At 36.0% G+C, this 20890-nt stretch overlaps 1 protein-coding gene across 2 annotated transcripts in view; it reads left to right on the plus strand.

The window, feature by feature from the left end:
* Positions 1 to 5057, plus strand: part of ALDH1A1 (aldehyde dehydrogenase 1 family member A1) — a 45470-nt gene extending 40413 nt beyond the window's left edge. For both annotated transcript variants that reach the window (XM_033085037.1, XM_033085039.1), the window contains 3 exons: positions 606 to 763; positions 2290 to 2364; positions 4467 to 5057. In XM_033085037.1, coding sequence (XP_032940928.1) covers positions 606 to 763; positions 2290 to 2364; positions 4467 to 4539 — 306 coding nt within the window. In that variant the 3' untranslated portion in view covers positions 4540 to 5057. The remainder of the gene's footprint in view (positions 1 to 605; positions 764 to 2289; positions 2365 to 4466) is intronic.
* Positions 5058 to 20890: the final 15833 nt, after the last annotated feature.

Genomic DNA, 20890 nt, shown 5'->3' on the forward strand with positions numbered 1-20890 from the left:
GAACAGAATTAGTTAGATATTGTAATATCCCCCCAGCTGACACAGTCTTGGTGTTCTGTGATAGGTATGGGCACCTCTGGCTGAGAACTCTCAACAATGTCAGCAGGAAAAGCCAAAACTGAGGGACTGTTCTCTTACCTGACACCCACATGAGAGCAGAATTAGTTGTTTCACTTGGAGCACATGCTCAGTTGTGCAGCTACCTACAGGGTTAGAAGTCTAATAATAAATTTAGGAGAAGGAAAGATTGAACCTTTCTTGACTTTAAAAATGGAGCCTGTCCAGAAAACACGAGTTTGTTGGTAACCAGTACAGAGAGATAGCACACTGTGACGCCATGTTAACTACATTTGTGATGGGTGCCTTTTAATCATTGTTTGTTTTCAGTGTTTGTTTATTTTTTTATGAACTATTTATAAGAGGTAATCTCGACTTCCTTCATACTGCAAAAATCTTTATGAAAATTTATAAAGGACTTTATTAACTCTTGACTGAATGAACTCAGGAATAAGGCCATCTGAGAGAAGTAAACTTAAAATTAAATAATTACTTCAAATAGTAAGTAATTCTAGTTCATTTCATATATTTACTTGTGTTTGATACAGATATTTGGACCTGTTCAACAAATCATGAAGTTTAAAACTGTAGATGAGGTTATCAAGAGGGCAAATAATACCACTTATGGCTTAGCAGCAGCAGTTTTTACCAAAGACATTGACAAAGCACTGACGTTTGCAGCTGCCCTTCAGGCTGGAACAGTATGGTAAGCTACGTTTTTTCTAAAAATGCTTGCTTTGGATCTGCAGGTGTCAATGGCACTGATTGTAATACATTATTCAAAGTATTTTGGGTGGTCTTCATATTTATTCCTTGTCATCTTTATAGAGGTAGATCCTTGTCTCTTTTGTTTATTTTTCCTACATGTTTCCCTATTTAGTGTGTTATTCAAAAATTACTTCTTGTTAGTAATACAATTCATACAATTTTTCCATCAACTTAGTCAATAAAAGGAAATTGATTTGTTAAAAAGAGAAGGAAACAAAAGGTAATGCTCTGGGAGTGTCCTTTACTTTAGGATCAAGGATAGCCCAAAAGATAATTTGCAAGATCAATTTTGGTATTGTATAAAGAAGTCAATTATCTGAAGTTCAGTAGCCATTAACTTAGGCATAAAACCCATTTGTAATGGGAAAGATTGGTAAAATGTGATTGAGCAAAGAAAGAATATACCAACAGGGAAAACTACTAAAAGGCCAACTATTTCCAGCAATGGAAAAGAAGAGGTAACCTACACAGAGCTGGAAAAGAAAAAGCTAAAGAAGGAAAGTGTGAAAACTTGGAGGCACAACAGGGCCTAATGACAATCAATGACAAAGACCTGTATTTCCCTACAGTTATTTCAGTGCATCAGAAGGAGAACAACCCATTTTGCTTGAATGCAAAATCTGTGTCCAATTTACATTTTATCTAAAAGCACTTGCAACCAGCACAAATTCCTGCCCAGGCCCTGTGATCTAAGAACATATGCTTTCCAAAAATAAGTTAACAGTCTTGATTTCAGAGGTGCTATTCTTTATATGGAAGAAAGTTTAGAATAGAAGTGGAGTGTTTGGGATTTGCTCTTACATGATTGGTGGTCTAGGAATCCTTAACTATGAACAGAATCTCTTTTGTTGATACCACTAGACTGGCAGGAGAATAGAATAAAAGATATGAAAATAGGGAATATTTGATTTGACAAGGCTGTAAGACAAAAAGAGCTTCTCAGTTAGGAAATAGGATGCACATTCTGCCAAATTCTTCATACCTAAAAATTCTCCTATGAAATTCCTTTATTTTTCATTATTGTGCCTTTCTTCTCAACCACAATACAGAACAAGGTTTAACTGAGTAGAACCAAACAAAACCTCCTAAACATATAGTGAAGCTACTCTGAGTTTACCTCCTAGAAGGGTAGATAAACTTTTCTGCAGAACACTTATCTGTGGATAATCTTTTGTGAGAGAGCTTATGTACAAATTAGGAATTTCATTGCAATGATCAGAGAAAAATATGACTGTCTCTCTGCTTGAAGACCCTTACTGAGTTTTAGTACTCTGATAATAGCTATAGTTGTTTTTGAAGCTTCATTTATCTGAACTTCAAACTACATATATTTTTTCAAATATGTCCTTAGATATTGTTTGTGACTATTACCACAGGCTTTTTAGAGGTGACAGAAAAACACTGATTTTTCAGAACAGAAAAAATTGTTTCACCCTGTCAAAAATAATTTTCCTATTCTTCCAGGGTTAACTGCTATAGTGCATTGTCTGCTCAATGTCCCTTTGGAGGTTTTAAGATGTCAGGAAATGGACGAGAAATGTAAGTAAATACTTTTAAAACTGCAGATTCACAGAAAATTCGAAATGAACCCCGACTTTAAATATGCATAACTAGAATGATCAGTTTGGGATTTTGTCAAATTAGTCTCTGGAGTGCTTAGAGGCATCATGTTGACAGAGGCAATGACAACCAGCAATTCCTCTACAAAATAAATAAGAAAATTTCTTAGATGGACACTTTTTCAATATGACCAGTTTGTAGTGTATTGTGGTTACAGTATACCGGTAAGCAAAACTGACCACTGTGTTTATAGTTTACAGTTTTTGCATATATAGAGAAACTGTCATTTTCATGAAGATAAATCTGCAGGTAGTTTGTGAAATCTTGTTTAATCAAAATTTTTCAGTTAAAAGTGTGTGAAACTAATGTTTTTACAGTATCTGCCAGCCAGATCAAAAGTTGTGATGAAAATAATCCTCTGTGGTCTTTGGACCTTTGTTTTTTCCCAGAATACTGGCAGAGTAGCATATAAAAAGTATAAATTAATCAAATTTTTTCAAACTTCCAAGTTTTAATCCAGTTTCAACTTGAATCATATCCTGTCTTACTTGTATTCATTCTTTTTTAAAAATGCCATATATATGAGAAAAACTATTTTTAAAGCAATGACTACAAATCGGCACAGGTAAGCCTTCTTTTTTTATTAAGATAAATACATAACACTTCTAATGAACCATGGCAGTGATTAAAAAAATATACCTATAGGTGAGGCACTTCAGACCTTCTTGTTACATAATTTCTTCAGCGTAAAGGCTAGTGTTTTCACATTTGCTCATCACTGGACACAATCTGTTTCTGATGGCAAAGCTCCCACTGACTTCAAAGGAAACAGACAAGCCAATGTCGAGAGCTTTAGAAAACTGGAAATTGAAACGCTTCAATAATTTAGGCCATTTTTTATCAAAGACAGCTTTGCCTTTTTTGGGTGCCAATAACTAGGAGATAATAAATTCTGAATTACAGCCTTTTTCAGATTTTTTTTTTTATTTATTTGTTGGAAATAACAGACTACTAAAAATGCTCTCTATAACAGTACATATTGAAGGAATTAATCTTTCATGCTAACAAAGCTTTTGGGGTCACAGTCACAATTATCAGACCAATAAAAATATTCCCACTAAAGGACAAGGAAAGAATTATCACCAGCTAGATGTCTACCATGAGAAAATTTGTAAATATGTTACAACCATTTTTACGACAAGTGGAAATATGTGTGCAAAACCTACACTGAAAAAAATAGGATGTGGTTGTTTTAAGCCACTGGCTTTCTTGACCCCCAGAACAAAATTATCTTTGTAATTTTTGGAGTTATAATACCATTGCGAATTTAGCTGCCAAATGTTAAATACTAACAAAATTCCTCTCCAAAAATGAAGGGAATCAGTAAACATTTTATCCAGCATAAGTGTCCTGAGCACAGATTTCTGTTTTGCTTATATATCTATCTAATAAGACAGCAGTGAGAACTGTGTAACATTATACTGTAGTAAACCCTTGTTCCATAAAGCAATCAGTTATGTCTAAATAGTTTGACTACATCAAACTCTGTATTTGACATCAGATGTTAAATATTTAGGAACACAAACAACTTCATCTCACCACTGAAAATATAAAGGTGAAACATGCTTGTAACATGTCAAAGATTTTAACTCTTTTTTACTGTGTGTGAGGTTTCATTATGGAATAATTTTGTCCTCCATTTACTTGAAATAAAGTTCCTATTCTTTGACTCTGGAGAAAGCTCTTGACATCAGAAGAAGAGCTTTACAAATAACTTGCTGAAAACGCTTGTGAAGACCTAACATATTCTTGATCTGAAATCCAGATCAGAAAAGCTCTAAATTAAAAACCACTCACAGAAATAAAGCTACTCTCTCCCCCATTTTTCTCAAGAGATCACTGCTGTAGCTTTCCTAAAGGTTTCCAGCAGCAGTCCAACTGCACAGCTGTCTTCCAAATATGTCCAGCGTACTTGCTATGTAACCAACCAATTGCACTCTACCACTGAATATCCCATCCAGAAAAAAACTCATGTAAAAAGCATTTAGCATCAATGTTGCTCTTGGTTCTCTTTTTTCTAGGGGAGAATATGGACTTCATGAATATACAGAAGTTAAGACTGTCACAATCAAAATCCCTCAAAAGAACTCGTAATGCTGTTTGAGGTGCAGAAATTACCATCTTCAAATGAATCTGAAAAGGCTATCTGAATTCTTAAATGTTTTGTTGTCCAAGTGATTCATTACGTTTTCTGCTTTCTGACTGTATAACAGGTACCTTCTTACATTAACAATATAAGGAGTAGCATAGAAAAAAATTGATGTGATTAATTATGAAATCTTTAATGTCTGGTTCACAGATAACTAATTTTAAAATTCATATCCAGAAATATCCACTCTTGTTTGCATTTGTAGTGTTCTGTAGTATTATGAGAATTTTTGTTTTTCAGTGTATTCTACAAGTACTGTTTGGATTTATGTGTTCTTGTAAGTGTTAGATGGCAAGCTCTCTTGCATTTTATTTGTGGCCTAAACAAAAGCACTTAAGAGTAGTTAGCAGATGTGTCTATGTTTCTCTAGATATATTACTTAGACTATTAAAGTTGTTCGTCATGCTGTATGAATGTAATCTGTCTAATGTTTAAAAATATTAAAATTAATGCAAAAAACCTAGTACTTCTCCCATTAATTTTTTCTATCACACCAGTTTACCACTGGGCCATATGTGCCACAGAGGCACCAGTGGAGTGTTCCAGTAATCAGAAATAAACTACATCTGTTACATGGTGGCTGAAGATACCAATATTTTGCCAGAATTATGACTGGAAAAACATGAATGCACAGAACAGTAGAAAATTTGCAAAGAGCCAGCACTTGGCTTTGAAGTGGTAAGTGCAAAACAAAACTCAACAGACATATGAGCAAGAAACAGTGAAGAGAAAGAAGAGGAGGAGGGGAAAGGCAATCTCCTGTGTGATTTATACCTGCTACATACTTGTATGTGAGTAATCTTGCCTGGTCTCTTCCCTTTTCTTTCCTCCTCTAATCCATTGTCTCTTTTCATCTTTTTTCCTCATCTTCTCTTTAAAGCTGCTTATTCTCATAAAAGCCCTCTTTAAGCAGCTGTGTCCCAAGCTAACCATAAACTCAACTCTGGCATTTCACAATTCTCTAGCAGCTCAGCTGCCAGCACCCTCTGATGGCCTCTCAGCACCAGCAGCCACCAAAAACCTCTGGGACAGTGGCAGAGACAGCCAGTACACAGCCTGCTGCTGACAGGCTCATATTTTCTCAGGAATAAATCCAGAGCCACAAGTCAACTCTTGCTCAACAGGCTCAGCCTTACAAATAACCTCATGCATAGTACAAGTCCCACCCACTAATAAGAACATGGCACAACAAAATTTTTAAGCTGCAGATATGGAGAATTTGCACAGTATTAAAAGGAAATAAGGTCTTGTTCGTTTGGATTCACTTGTCACTTTTTAATTATTTTGCTTTTTAATAAGATAGTTGAAACAAAATACAGATGAGACTTTCACCCTATGACTCATCTTAGAATGTTTTTTCCCATGAAGAACTGGACTTAAAATTTGTGGCATAGGTATTTCTCTCCACAGCCTCTACATTATCTATTTTTGAAAGGTATCCACTCCAAATCCCATATTCATGCCTCTAAAGCATATTCATCAGACATCATTTTCAAACAAATTGAATTCTGGTCCCAGATAAGAAACAAGTGAAAGACTAATACAGGGAAAGCAGGAAGACTGAATCGAAAGTAATAGTGTACCGTGTAATAATTGGCAGAGATTTTTCTGCAGAGGATAGTAGACAGAAGAAAGCACAGAAAAAAAAAAAGTGCCAAATGAGGTCAAAACAACAACAAAAAAAATCTTAAAAAATAAGCTGCAGATGAGAAAAGAATGGCAAAATTATCTGGAAGTCTTTAAAAGCCACAATGAACTAGTGTCAGTAAAAATGTAGATACAGTGATGAATTTCATATTTTAAAAGAAATCAAAAGCCATCAGTAGAGTTAGTGTGGGTTTTCAAAAACCTCTACCATCCAAATTCTGCTTTTGCATTCATGAGCAGAAGTCTCAAAGAAGGATAATTAAACCAAATTACATTAAGCCTACATGTGCATTTTGTCTTGGATCAGGAGGCAAATCTGAAATTACACTTCTGATCTTCCCAACTTACCTTCTTTACCTGGAAGAAGGATAGAAGGGAGCAAAAAGGGGCTCCTTTTTGGTGACATTAAGCCAGCAGACTCATACATGGTTTTTGGTACGGTCCAAACACTGCAACCTTCAGGTCATAGAAGCAGACTAGGGCTAGTCTGAAGCAACTCTCCTCTGAATAAGTGCTATGTAGGCAGCTGGTTCCCCTCTTGTCAGTGTCCTTTGGCAGCACAGGACTGCAAATCCAGTCCTACCCACAGTGCCTGTGACTGCAAGCCCAAGAAAAGAATGACTTTGGAATACAATGCAAGGAATGGGAAAACACAGCACAATACAGGAGTATAATAGAAGGAGAAACTGGACCCTTGTATGAATACATATATTTTCTCATTAGAATGTCCAAAATATTTTAATAGTGCATGCAACACTATAGTAAATATGTACTTTAGCTGCTGTTTGATGGTCTTGATGGGTAAAAGAAAGATGACAATGGTCTTGTTCTGTCAATTTTATTGTTTCAATGTGATCAAACTGTGACATCTAGTAGCAACTTGAAGTTGCCTTATTTCAAATGCCCTGAGTCAGAGAAGTGCTTTCGTGTGCATGTTATGTATGGCAGGGACAAGGGAGGAGAAAGAGAGAGGGAGAAGAGGAGAGAGGCAAAGACTGTCATTCAGCCAAGATTTAACACCTAAAGTTTTCATCAATCAAGTACAGATTTGGATTGATCTGATGGCACACTGAAGTTATTCCCAAGAGATGTCAATGCAAAGAGATCCCCGCTCTGGTAGCTGGCAAGTTAAAGATGTCAATATGTGTTTCATTCCCTTAGACAGTTGAAATACATTTGAAGGAAGAAAACAGGGCCTCAATAAATTTCATAGTCCAGTTCCATTTACATGGGCATGTTTGTTCACAGTGTATGATGATGCCCGAGAGAAAAAAAGAAAAAAAGAATAATAACACTGTTAATGAAAGAAATATCCTTTCAAAATTAGGTGTGTTTGTAGCTATGGTCATAGTATTAGAGTCTCCATCAGATGATGAAATACCTTTGCTCTGTCTTTGAATTACCTCTGTGCATGGGTATGATGACTTCTGATCTGAATAGGAATAAATGAGGACTTAAACTCTGCAAATATTACACAAGTGATTGCGGAGGCCCTTTCTTTCCGGGATTGAATCATTATTGTGTTACTCCCATTCTGTACCAAAGCAGCACCATTGAAACTCACTGGCATGAAACACAAGAAGAGCGTTAGTTGATCTCTATGCAAATATTGCTTATAATGTTAGTAAAGTTGGAGTCAGTGTTTCACAGATGATGAAATTTAACAAGAGAAATGAGCTTGTTGCATGCCCTTTCAAGGCTCCTGAAAACTAACTGCTAGTGTCAGCAGCAGTTATTATATTTTTATTTTATTTTTGAAACCATGATGTTTTCATGATTGTTCATGAAGGCAATGGCTGTCCAGGTAAGTAATGTAGAGGAGCATTCCAACAGATTTAAGTGGGACTATTTATTTTCCTAGTGAACTCTGTTTCTATCCCCTTAACACCTTTAATATTCATTGAAGTATGACCAAGGACATGATATTGCAGTTTTGCTGGAAAGTATCTGTTTCAAGCAATTTTATTCAACATAGAAAAGCAAGTTCTAGAAACCTGTACTCCTTAGTGCCATTTTCTTGCTATCAATGAGGTGATCCCTGCCTCCACCCCTGCCTCTGAGACTGTCTTTTTAAGAGAGAGGAAGCTTTTGAATGGTAACAGAAGGATAGGGGGACCCTTAGGCTATTTCAGTCAAAATAGTGATTTTGTAAGGAATTCTCATTCTGTTTTAAGAAAGAAAATTACTGATAATCTTTGACTACCATATTTGCAGGCCTTAAGACAGACAAGAAAAGATATGGAAATAAATATTCAGAGAAAGAAAGGCATCTGGCTTGGATAAAAAGTGAAAATTCCTCAATGAAATAGGTTTTAAGGAGGAATTTGAAAGATGTGAACTTGGCAGACAAAAGGTATTTTGGGGAGAAGAGTAGGCCATCTGGGACACAAAAGATAAGCGCAGAAAAAACAAGTGCAAGAAAAAGAGGGAAAAAAGAAGGGAGCAGAAACAGAAGTATAAGGATTTTAAAGAGGTAGAAGTGCAAAGGATCACCCTGAGATTTTAAAATATATCACTGTAAGATCTCATAATTTTGAAAGATTTAACATGAACTTTAATAAGCAAACAAACAGAAGAAAACAATTGAACTCAATGGTCTTAGAGGTCTTTTCCAACATTAATGATTTTATTCTACTTTTAAAATAAAAGGGGTGTGTGTGTAGGGGGATGCCAATAACCGTAAGGACAGGTCCAGCTCTATGAGAAATTATCCTAGGAGCCTATACCTTACACTCAGCAAAGCAGGATATGTGTTTTCCTCACAATAGTTTTCTTCTGCACTTTGTAACTTCACTCCTTTTCAGTGAGGTCTACATTAACCTAAAAAAATTATATCTAAAAGAAAAATGTCCATGCATTCACTGATACAAAATGGATCATATCTGACAACATGTCATTATCTCAAGAACCACCTGGACTGTGTTCTTTTCTGTATATGATGTACTAACCACCGCTAAGACAGCCTTTCTAAAATCTTCAATATTTAATCTTTCATTTTTCCTTCCTTCTGAGAATATATAGGCTTTGTAGCTAACCTCCATTGGCTTTTTTAACGCTGAAATTGTGTTGTTTAGGTATATGGCTTTATAGACACCAGAATACCTCTTTTTAAACTTTTTATCCAAATCAATAAATTTTTATGAGATTCTTTTTGTTGCACATGTTATTTATTCCTTTTTTTTCCCTGTTTATACTTTGTTGAAACCTATATTTAAGTACTAATCCTGTGCAACACAAATATGAGTTCCTATGCACGTAATTTTATTATGGAATATATTTACAAGAACTGAACCTAGCAAAATTTTATTTCATAGAAGGAGATTATAAAATAAAAATTTTTGACAGACCAGATATATAGAAAGAAAGAGACATATGCTTTCTCTGTCTCAGCAAACATGCCTGTCCAGCTCAAGGTCACAGTGGTTTCATTGCCTCCTTCTTTCCCTACTTCTCTAGCAAACCAGCTGCTGCCTGTGAGAAGAAGTGGGGTGAGTCAGTTTGATGCAGATTTTAGTCGGGGTTTATAGCGCTATTGCAGCTGGAAAGAAGAGATTCACAGATCATTAGGAGTTCCTTCATATAAGAAGACATGGGAGAAGCCAGTTGTGTATTAAAGTGATTGACTCCTAGAGTCCAAAATTTTCTAGCACCAAATCTAGCAGTCTGGTATTTTTCACTGTTAAATCTAGCTTTCAGAATTGCCCAAGCTGGCACTGCTTTATCAATAACAGAGATCACTTCTGAACACTCTGTAGCCTATACAAAATTTTTAGTTCCACCTACTCAGGTTTTTCAGAGTATTTTTGAGGAATGTCAGCTATCACTGACATCAATTTTGATGGCTTCAGATAACTGTGTCATTCAGACAAACACCTCCTATGAACATCGATATGCTCAGAAGTTCTTGATTGGAATCTGGTGCTTTGCTTCCTCAGGACAGCTTGCATGGCATTACTGCTTTAACTTACAAAAACATGGTTTTGTCTGAAAGACAAATTTAAACCCTTATACTTAAAGAAGATGCACATCTTTAAAAGTAATCTTTGTGTTGAATGATTCATGGACTAAATTATTTTGAAGATTAGAGTAATAACATTGGTATTCAGCCAGGAAAATGTAAAAGAAATGTAGGCATAGAAAAAAGAGCACATAATTTTAGAGCATTCAGAAATAAATTAAATATTTAAAATTATATAAAACTGTATAAATAAGACATTATATAATTACATGAAAAAAATCTGTTTACTTTTTTGTCATTGTGTTCTCTGTAAGAAATTTTTCTTCTTAATGTACTGATGCACAAACCTGTGGATGTGTGTGGCAATGAATTATGACCACCTGGTTAAATCCACAATTTCAAGGTCCAGTCTCATTGCAATAATCAGACGAAGACAGAGGTACTCCAGGGAAGAGGGTGGACAAGATTTTTTCTACAAAAAGCTTTACAAACTTAAAAAATCCTGCTGAAGAGGGATATATTTTTACGTCAAAAGAAAATTTGTACTGTCAATATGGGCTTGATGCAGAAAACCACACTGAACGCTTTGCAGAGGTAGAAATAAATTTAATGGGCATTAAAATATGGTCAATTATGAAGTTTTAGCATTTGTAAGAATGCATTTTTACTTATAATATTTGAAAGCAAAATTAAATTAAACATTCCATCTCCTTGATATTTTCAAACCATCACCTAAAAATTTCAGGTCCTAAGATTTATTGTTCTTCCTCATATATATTTCCTTTAGAAGTGCTATTCCAGGAAGACTAGAGGTCAGCATATACATGTGAAGAATTTAAATTTGAGAAAAAAATTTACCCTTGGCGTAATGAACAGATTCAGAGAATCCATAGCTAATAATAAACTTACATGAAGTGCAGGTCTAAAAGACGTAAATGTCTGCAGACATCAGTAATATTGACGGACACTCCATAGCTAGCAAAGGAGAAGAAGACATTTGTGAACCTGCAGAGCAAGGTAGACCAAATAGTTTATTTATGTGTTATTTTATTATATTTTTTTATTTCTTGCCAATACTTATTAAATAGAAGTAAAAAAACCCCAGCAGAATAATCCAAAGATAACCTACTAATATGTAGGATGCTGTTCCGCTCAATCTTTGATGCAGATATTAATGTGGGTTTCAAGAATGTTTTGAACATCTGTGAAACGTGTTTCTGCTGCTGAGACATTTGTGACAGATGGGTTTTATTTCCTCTTCATGGTAAATACATATTTCCTTTGCCATAATGCAATGCAAACACTTCTTCAACAACAGCAATAAAAAATATATAGATAAGGATAAATAATTTGTCAAAAGAGTACCTGCAGAAGGGTTTCTATAAATGAAATGTTCCTAGCCTCAAGGACGCAATGGCCCAACAATACTTCATCTTACCTTTTCTGTCAGTGCAATAAGAAACACATGAAAGAAAATTATATAAGTACTGCAGAACAAGAAAGGATTCCATTTTAATCTAGGATTGAAATATTCTTTATTTCATAATCTGTCAGCTAGCTAATCACACGTTTTATGCCACAATCTCATATAATTTATATGCAGAGCTACAGTAAAAATTGGTTATTTTTAAAATTTATTTTTTACTCTTCATCATAATCTCTCCTAGAACACACCTGTGAATGCCTAGAATACTGACAAAATAGCATAAATGTTACCAGTAAAACATCCTTGCTGTCTGTGAACATTTCCAGGAGGCACCCTGAGCTCTCAATATCCAAGTGAGTATTTTAAGAACATTGAGAAGAAATCTGAAAAATCTTGTGTGCTAAGTGCCAAGATAACAATTGCAAAACTGATGATTAATAGACAACTAAACATAGCACACAGGTAAGTATTTTCAGGGAAATAGCTCCTACCATCATTGCTGTCTCTGGCACTGGTGTTTTGCTTCTAGTGAAACAGGAAAAAAGGAGAAAGTGCCATCTTACAAAGCAGGTAGCTGTAGTGACATTTTCTGGAGAGGCAAAAGACTGGGAAAAATCTGGGGTCAAAGATTTGACACTGGCATCCTGCACAACAAAATCTGTTTGCCACCAGGACCATAGGACAGAAAAATGGGAGCTCTAGCCTGAGTGTTCACACTGTGGTCTGCAAAGCTTGACAGGATTTCAGCCTGAAGATGAGCTGGTTACTCCTTGTACAGTTTACACCAGGCTGTTGTCACTTGAAACAAGTTTTAAGCACATCTAGGAATACTCTAGCAGACACACGGGTATTACCAGGGTAATTTTGCTAGTGGAAAGATGTTTTCACAGAAACTTCAGTTGATTTCAGACAAGGTAGTCAGAAGAAGAAATATTTTACTCTGTTATTCTGAATGTAAGCCATGAAAGTGGAAGTTAAATGCCTGTTGTGGAATTGATTATTGACCCTCAGATGAATCTCTCAGTTGGAGCTGACACAGGAAACCATCCACCAATTCCTTGACCATCTAAGAGAGATATCAGCTGAGTCACTTTGGATGGCCATGTATTTGTAGACTAACCCTAGCAAGACAAGCTGAACTAAAAGAGCAGATTCAAGCAGCCTTGCTGGAATTTATCCAAGCTCATCACAGGTGCAGGGATTATATCATGACTTGAAATGTAGAATGTGTGATTCTGCTAAGTATCTTTGGAATGCCATAAGACAGTAGGACAGATAATCCTACATAAGTAGTAAAATTTCCGAAAAAAATCTCCTGATAATGAAAATGAGATGGATGGAGAACTGGTTGAATGGTAGAAGTAAAAGGCTGGTAATCAGTGGCACAGGGGAGAGTTGGAGGCCTGCGATTATAGGTAAAGTCAAAGTCCATGACTGTTCTGCCTTAGATTGAGTTGAGAACAGAATCCTTTCCACATTTTCGTATTTCCTTTGTGTTAGAGAATGGAATTGTGAAGTCTGAAGTATTCTTGAACTTGTTCATTCATGATGTAGAAAATGAAGGGTTATATGCCTTCATATACCTCTTGAAAGAGATGTCTTAGCTTTTTAAAGCACTGTTGTCTGTTTCTGAGGACAGTTTGTGTGAGACAGGACAACCCTTCTGCGCTATTATATCACATCTTATAAATAAAGGTTGTGGAATTTTCTTTTATCATATCTTTGTATGTAACCTCTCATTCCTGTGGTGTTTCAGCTGTTACCCAGACACCATGATATGAATTCTTTGCAGAGATATTTGCTACCTCTATTGAAGGAGCTACAGTTTATCTGTACATGTTTGCTGTGAAAACGTTTCCCAAATTATCTTCCATACGAGTTATCTATCTGAATATTACTACTCATCTATGTATTTATCCAGGAAAACAAAAATCAGTACTGAATTAATAATTAATTGTTTTAAACAAGACATGTAAGACAGAGGCAATTGTGGTTTTTTGACCAAATAAAAGATTTTAAAATGAAAATTTGCTTTAGTGAGTTTGGAGTTTGCCTTTTCTCTATACTTATGCATTATATTTAAGTCTGGCTTTTTGAGCAAGTATCACATTTTGTCATATACTTGCAGTGAGAGAATAGATGGACTATTTTGATCTGAAAAGTGCCTATAGGCCAGATTATATGATACAGCAATGTTGACTTAAAAGCAGAAATCAAAAGAGTGATTCCCAAAGAGTTATAGTACCAGTTATCATCTCTGGAAAACACATTAATGTTGGGAAGGATCTTTTTCCCCTGAATTTTCCTATGCACTATTTCAGATGGTCTATGTCCCGGTTCAAAGGGACAGCACTGCCAGGAAAAGGGAACTCAGGAACTCGCAGGCACAAAAAAGGTATAGGTTGGGAACAACAGTTCTCCACCGAAACATCTACAAGACAAACAAAAACAGCATCAGCTATACGAAAGAAAAAAAAAAAAGAAAACCAGTGACAGAACAGAATGGAATTCAGTCCCAGTCCCTTTGTCAGTCACCGATGGCTCTCCGATGGACCAGGGTGGGCGGCGTCTCAGTCGCGGCTGCTGCAGGGGCAGGGGAGGGGGCCAGGTGACCTCACCCGCCCCAGGTGGAAGAAAAGGGTGAGGAAGGAAATTCTGCTCACCGTGGGCGTCCCAGTTCCCAGTTGTTCAGAGGAAGCAGGAAGCTTTAGCAGTCCAAATCCAAGAAGCCTGATCCCAACAGGAGAAAAAGAACCTCTCTCCTCCAGTTCGGCCGGCGAGCTGTGTAGTTCTCCTACCCCCAGTGTCCTCTTACTTGCGGAACACAAAAGCAGGACTCCACCTTTCCCTAATGGGCCATCATTGCTTCAGCAGTCCTTTATCTCCAGCTCTTAACGGCTAATAGGAGAGCCATCCCGGCTAGCTTAACATAATAATGGGAAAAATTTCTAAACCTTGCCAACCCACAACAGTCTATTAATTTTTTTATTTCTTTTAGATAGCCACAGAACAGCAAACATGTACCACTGGCATTAGCTGAAACATCACATCAGCAGGTTTCTGGCACTTACACAATTTCCCAGTTGATCTGAAACTATTAACAGCCTTAATTCTGTCGACTTTTACAGGATCAAGTAGGAAGGATTTACTCTTTCCTAAGGCAATTACTCACACAGATGGTGGGAATTATCTTATGTTGTTCTGACCTCTACCGGAGAGAAGACCAAGGTACGTGTAATTTTTTTTTCTTTTCTTTTTTATGAAGCAAGTGGAAGGGAAAGAGAAAAAAGCCGTTTTTACTTCACTGTAAGCTATAAAGCCACCTCCTATTATGCATGCAGGTAATAGATTAATACATATCTGATGGCCCATATCAGTGTGAAACTAATGGTTAGGTTCTCACACACCTTGATGCTCACTTAGTAGCTCCTAGTTAGATTTGGAGCAGTTTTGCAATGGGAGCTTCACAAACAGATAAAAAGCCCAAGCTGCCTCAAAATGTTCATAGTTAGTTCAGGACACGATGTAGTCAATAAATTTCACAACGTAAAATGTTGGAAATAAAGAAGTAGCTATGCAGATAAAGGCAATAAGTTTGGATTTTTAGTAAGTTAAATTCAGCTTATATTCAGCAATTAATAAAGTGAGGACACCAGGCATCCTTCTGCAGTCAATGAACATAAATACTGGATTATGATCTCCTAATCTCTATTTTTAAGTGATAGAGTGAATGAGGTAGAAGAGAAACTAAAAGTGATGTCCAAAGTTAGCAAGGAAGAAAGGCGAAGAGCAAGATTTCAGGAGAGAGAGAAAGACAAATTAGAATTGAGGGACAATTTCATCAAGTCTGTATGCTGACAAGAAAAATGTGACATATTTGTCTTTCTTCGGTTATTTTATAAAAATATGGAAGCATTTTACCAACCAAATTTAATTGGGGTGAGAGGTACCTTCAAATAAAGAAACAAGGTAAAGGTAGGTTTTCAAAGTGTTAATGAGTGTCTTTTAGAAAGTGTTAAAATCTTTTCAGGCACACCATATAATCTTTAAAATTAAACATAGCCAGCTCAGGTTCACTCAGGTAAAGGCCTGAATCATACATGGTGGCATTCTGGTGGTATTCTGCAAAATTGCATATGGAACTGCATATAGGACAATGAGATAAACATTTAGTAAGCAAATATTATTTTAGCCTGTGACTTAAGAGAAAAAGGAAGATTGCTGGGACTTCTGTCATCTATACGTCAGAACAAGAAGGAAATGATGGAGCCCATGTGTAAAAGAAGTCCTGCAGTCAGAAAAACACTGCCTGCACTTTCAACCACACTGGTTACACACAGAGCCTCTCCTCTGCCTCAGCCATGGCATGACCATCCCAGCACAGTGCCTCTGGTGTAATATGCATGCCTAACACACAGAGACTGCCAGTTTCACAGAAAGAGCATGGATATGTTCCATGAACTGAGAGGATATGCAGACATACTGTGCCTTTTCTTTCCCTGATACGGGGCATAAGGGAGCAGTAGCTGCCGGTCAAGAAAAGGGTGACAAACCTTCAAGCAAGCAGATTTGGTGGCAGCCCAGGAACAAAAACAAATCCTGCTTCTGCTATGTCAGACTGGGACATAGGACATATCTAGACTGGCTTATTACCAAGGAAGTGGAACTACAGCTACCACCACAATGCTGCATAGAAAAGGGAAATAAAGTCACTTCCTTCTTCTCATGAGTATCTGTCTGCTCTTCAATGATGTGCTGCAGCCTTTCATGGAAGTATTTCTAAAAGACTGGTTCAAAAGGAAACCAAACCAGAAACCATGTCCAGGTTAGAGGAAGCTCCATACTGACAATGATATGTTTACATCTCCTCTAAACCAATCTGCAGGAGATGGCCCAGAGATTTGAGTTGTCCTTGATTTGAGTCAATGCTTAGACGATGGGAGCCTAAAGGATTCCTGGCGTCCTTAGCATCCTAATGTGTAGGGAATGGCTGGGGTAAAGGGGATGATGTCTAAGTACTTTTTGCTTTTTATAAATATTTTATATATTTGTAGCTTTGTATATTTTTATATACAAATAAAAATACATGTATATTTTATATATAGCAGTATAGCTTTTGACACTTACTTACTCTAGAATAGTAGGTTACCTTTCTCACACATTTATGCCACCTTCTTGAAATTCTGATTAGTCTTATTTTCAAGAAAAGAAGTTTTAACAAGGACACCCAGTTTTGCACCAGCATTTAGAAGACATAACAAAATATGGAGTGAGGAACACCTTGGAGTCTCTCCAGTAGGACAGGTCCAAGGGTGAGTTACGAGGAAAACCAGTCTTCTGTTGGATGTACCTGCTAGATATACTAATTAATTAAACTCATTAAAAATGTGGAAATCCAGTACTGTGCATGCACATACAGCTATATTTTGTGCATCTGAAAGCTTTCATTTAAAAACTGCTCATTATATTACCACTTTAATATTGTTTGGAAAGCAGCATCATATTAAACAGGCAGACGGTGGGCACTAAAATTCTCTAAAAGCTGTTATTTATAGTCAATTGTCACCATGACCCGGAGTATCTTACTTCCAATACATGTTGTGCCACTTCTCTCTGTTTCTGGAAAAGACAGAATATTTGCTTTCCACTGTGCAGCAAAGTTCATTTGAGGATAGGAAACACCAAATGCCAAGGAGCTTATTCTGGCAGATAATATTAGAGGGCCCAGTTTACAATCTAAGAATGCCCATCTGCATGAGGCACACAAGAGCAGCAGCGGCACAGACAGAACTGTCAGTCTGTTTTTATGTGGGAGGACTGAGGCCGATATTGACAGTAAGAAACTACTTGTTAAAAAACAAACAAACAAACAAACAAACAAACAAACAAACAAACAAACGCTTCTCTATTTTTAATCTGGTTGCAGTTGGAACATACCTGATTTGTGATCCTTCAGCATTATTGTTGTGTTTGGTCATCAGAGATACCAGAAGGTGCCAGAATGGTGCAATACACTGGCAACAAGAAAATGCCTTAAAAATTGTAGAAGAGACTTTAGTCTCTCAGTCTTAGTTATTTACACCTTAAGGACTTTAAAAACACAGTTGCATGTCTCAAAACACTGTCAAGGCCACAGAAGGAATGGGCCATAAAATAGATCACCACAGCTGTAACTGGAGATAAAAAATTATGACAGGAAGGTACTAATTTCAAGCCTAATGTCCCAGAATCTAATCTCCAGGGGGTGAGATCTGGTTATCACATTATGGTTAACATATCTGGACAAAAATTCCCGGCGTGGCAAACTGTGGGAAAGGAAGCAACTGCTCATATGCATACTACAAGTTATGAGAGCAGCATCGGCTACTACCCCATGGATACCCAATATTTGGAATGTATAAAGTCGGTATCTCCAGAACAGTTCCCCACCACCCCCTTCTATTAATTTTTATGTCTCTACTTCACATATAGTGTTAAATAAAATCCATATTCTTAGCTTATTCTGTGATTCTGTGACCCTGCAATATTATTTATTTCAACATATGGTCTTGTTTGCACTTTTATTCAGGCAGAGGCATCTCTCACTAATCAGATCATAGCAACCAGCTTACCAGGCTTAGCAGCTTTTGGGAAAAATGTCTTCAGTGTTTTAAATATGGTCCCTTTAAACAAGTGAGTGTGACTTGCAGGCTTTCTAAAATTATCTTTTATCCAAAATATCTGGACCCATGGCTGTATCTGCAGAGCAGTTCTTAGGTGACTTAACAAAAAAAGTTTTGAAATATCACATTTACTTTCAGCTAGCAAGAAATTAACCCATGTTAATTACAATGAAATTTTGCTACATTTTTTCATGCTGTAAGGATCAGATTGTTACTTTATATAAATTATTAGATTATTGTTGTTTTGCTCAAGAACTGGCCTTCGTATTTTGAGAGTTTATGGAATTGTTTTAGAAGATTTTGTTTCTGGTAATTGTTATAACATATCACTTATTATGTTTCTTCTACTAATTTTTCCAGGTCTTAAAAAAAAATAAAAAATTATTTCATTTTAAAAATCCAGGACTCGTTCCCTAGCAGTGATGCAACCTAATTGTCCTAATTTTCTGTTTGCCACATCTCTCTCTTTTGGATAGATCATTGCATGAAAATTGTTTTTAGCTTCTGGATCAATCAGTTGAGATAACCATGTGTACCATTCTGTAGTCAGAAAGTTCAATATTTTAAAATCATTGTTTTGATAGATAAAATTGGTATTGAATGAAAACTCTTAAGAATTATGGAAATATAACTGTTATAATATAACTGAGGTAATGTTTTGAGACAACTGGTTATAACTATTATTGACAGCAAATTACCAAATGGATTTTTTCTTATCTATTTCCAACAAAGAGACTGAAAAAAATGTTCTTGATCTATACTTTTTTTTAAATTAAGTTCTTCACAATGGATTAAGAATGTGAAATATTAAAAGCTCTCCACAACTGTGGAGAGCTGGCAAGGACACAGAAAAAAGAGTCAAATGGTAAGTGATGAACATTATTTATTGAACATGTAATTTGTTGTGTATGATACCAATGTACACATATAAGAATAGATCAAAGTAGAAAATCAACCAGAGGTATTATAAATTTTCTTTGCTTTTGCAATTTTCAGACTAAATCACCAATATTTTTGAAAATTTACATACCTGTGATATTAAGAGCAGACACTATTTTGTAAAAATGTACAAAACATTTCCACAAAAAATTATTGACCAAAACAAGCCTCGAAGTGTGCAATAGTATTTTTCATTATCATTTTAGTAACACTCCAACAGATGTGATTCATAACTTTCTATAACTATGCGCTGCAACTGCAATGCTATATATCTCAAAAGAAAGCAAAATATTCTGTTGTCATGTACTAGCCCCTTTCTTTAAATTTTCATGCTGAGCAGATTAAAATGGTCAGGCCTTTGAATTGCAGATCAGTACATTCATCTGTTCCCCAGACACACAGGGAGATTATATTTATTCCCCCCTTGAATTATTATTAATGCCAAATGTCTTTCAGCTTTTTACACTAATCTAGAACCTTCTAATAATGGAGGTACAAGCAAATACTCCACATAGAATGTTTACACCCAAATATGATACTGATAGTACTTTTACATCCTAACATTAATAGCATTTCCATGTTGTACTGAAATCAAAGCATCACAAAACAGAGTGATGACATACCTTTACTCTTAAGCACCAAAGAATAAAACTAAATATCTCATTTTCAATCACAGCATCCTTGTGAAAAACATCTAGCTTTGCTATTGTTGTTCATACTGGCTATTGCACGCTCATCTATTCATATACATGTATTTTGTGAGAACACCTTGTTGAAAGTCAGTACAGCATACAGATCTAACAGAAAGCTCCCCAGAACAATTTCAGCTTGGTGGTTTCTTTACCGTGTCTCCCTTCCATTCACAACATAAAAGAATCTCACAGAATGAAATACTAAACTCATTAACAACGAGAAAGCCTTTAACATCCACAGAAAATTTTCACTCCTGACAGAACAAGGAATCCTTATTAAGGTCTGTAAACATCCCTTTATATTTTTTAGGGAACCAGACTGCATTAAAAATGTTTTACTACTCTAAGTGTCCTACACCTCTTGAAAAACACCAAGCTATAAAATATCTCTAAAGTCAGTTTTTTCCCTTTTTCTATTTTCTGAGGAATACCTAAAATTTTCTTATTACAAAATGCTAACAAATAATGAACTAAAATCTCTGTGTAAATCAGTATTTCAGGATAGATCAAGCCCAGCTTGCAGGAAAAAGTTTTTGCCAAAAGCATGACAAAATTACCATACTGGGTTCCACGCTTAGCTACAATCTTTTGCTTGTGGAATGAAGACATAACCAGTTTAAAAATTAAACTTGTTAGAAAATTTACCAATTTATAAATAGTTTGAATTACTATACTTTTTCCATGAGTCTGAAGTTCATAGATGAGGAGAGAGATGAAACACCTTACACTGCACTTTTCTGTACTTTCTCGAACTTAAAATATAAGATTCCCAGCACCCTCGTTGCAGACAAGTGTAGTGGTTGCTCATGAAAACAGTACAATAGTCAAGTATAAGATGAACTTTCCTATGGTTAATCCTTCCAAGCTCTGACAATTGCGTTAAAGACTGCTTGAGAGGGAAGTTGTATCTGGATCACTGTGGCTTACAGGGATACATAGACTACACTGGGTGTTTTGTAAGCCTTTTCTTAA

The sequence above is a fragment of the Catharus ustulatus genome, chromosome Z, assembly GCF_009819885.2.
Source record: "Catharus ustulatus isolate bCatUst1 chromosome Z, bCatUst1.pri.v2, whole genome shotgun sequence".
Classification (NCBI taxonomy): Eukaryota; Metazoa; Chordata; class Aves; order Passeriformes; family Turdidae; genus Catharus; species Catharus ustulatus.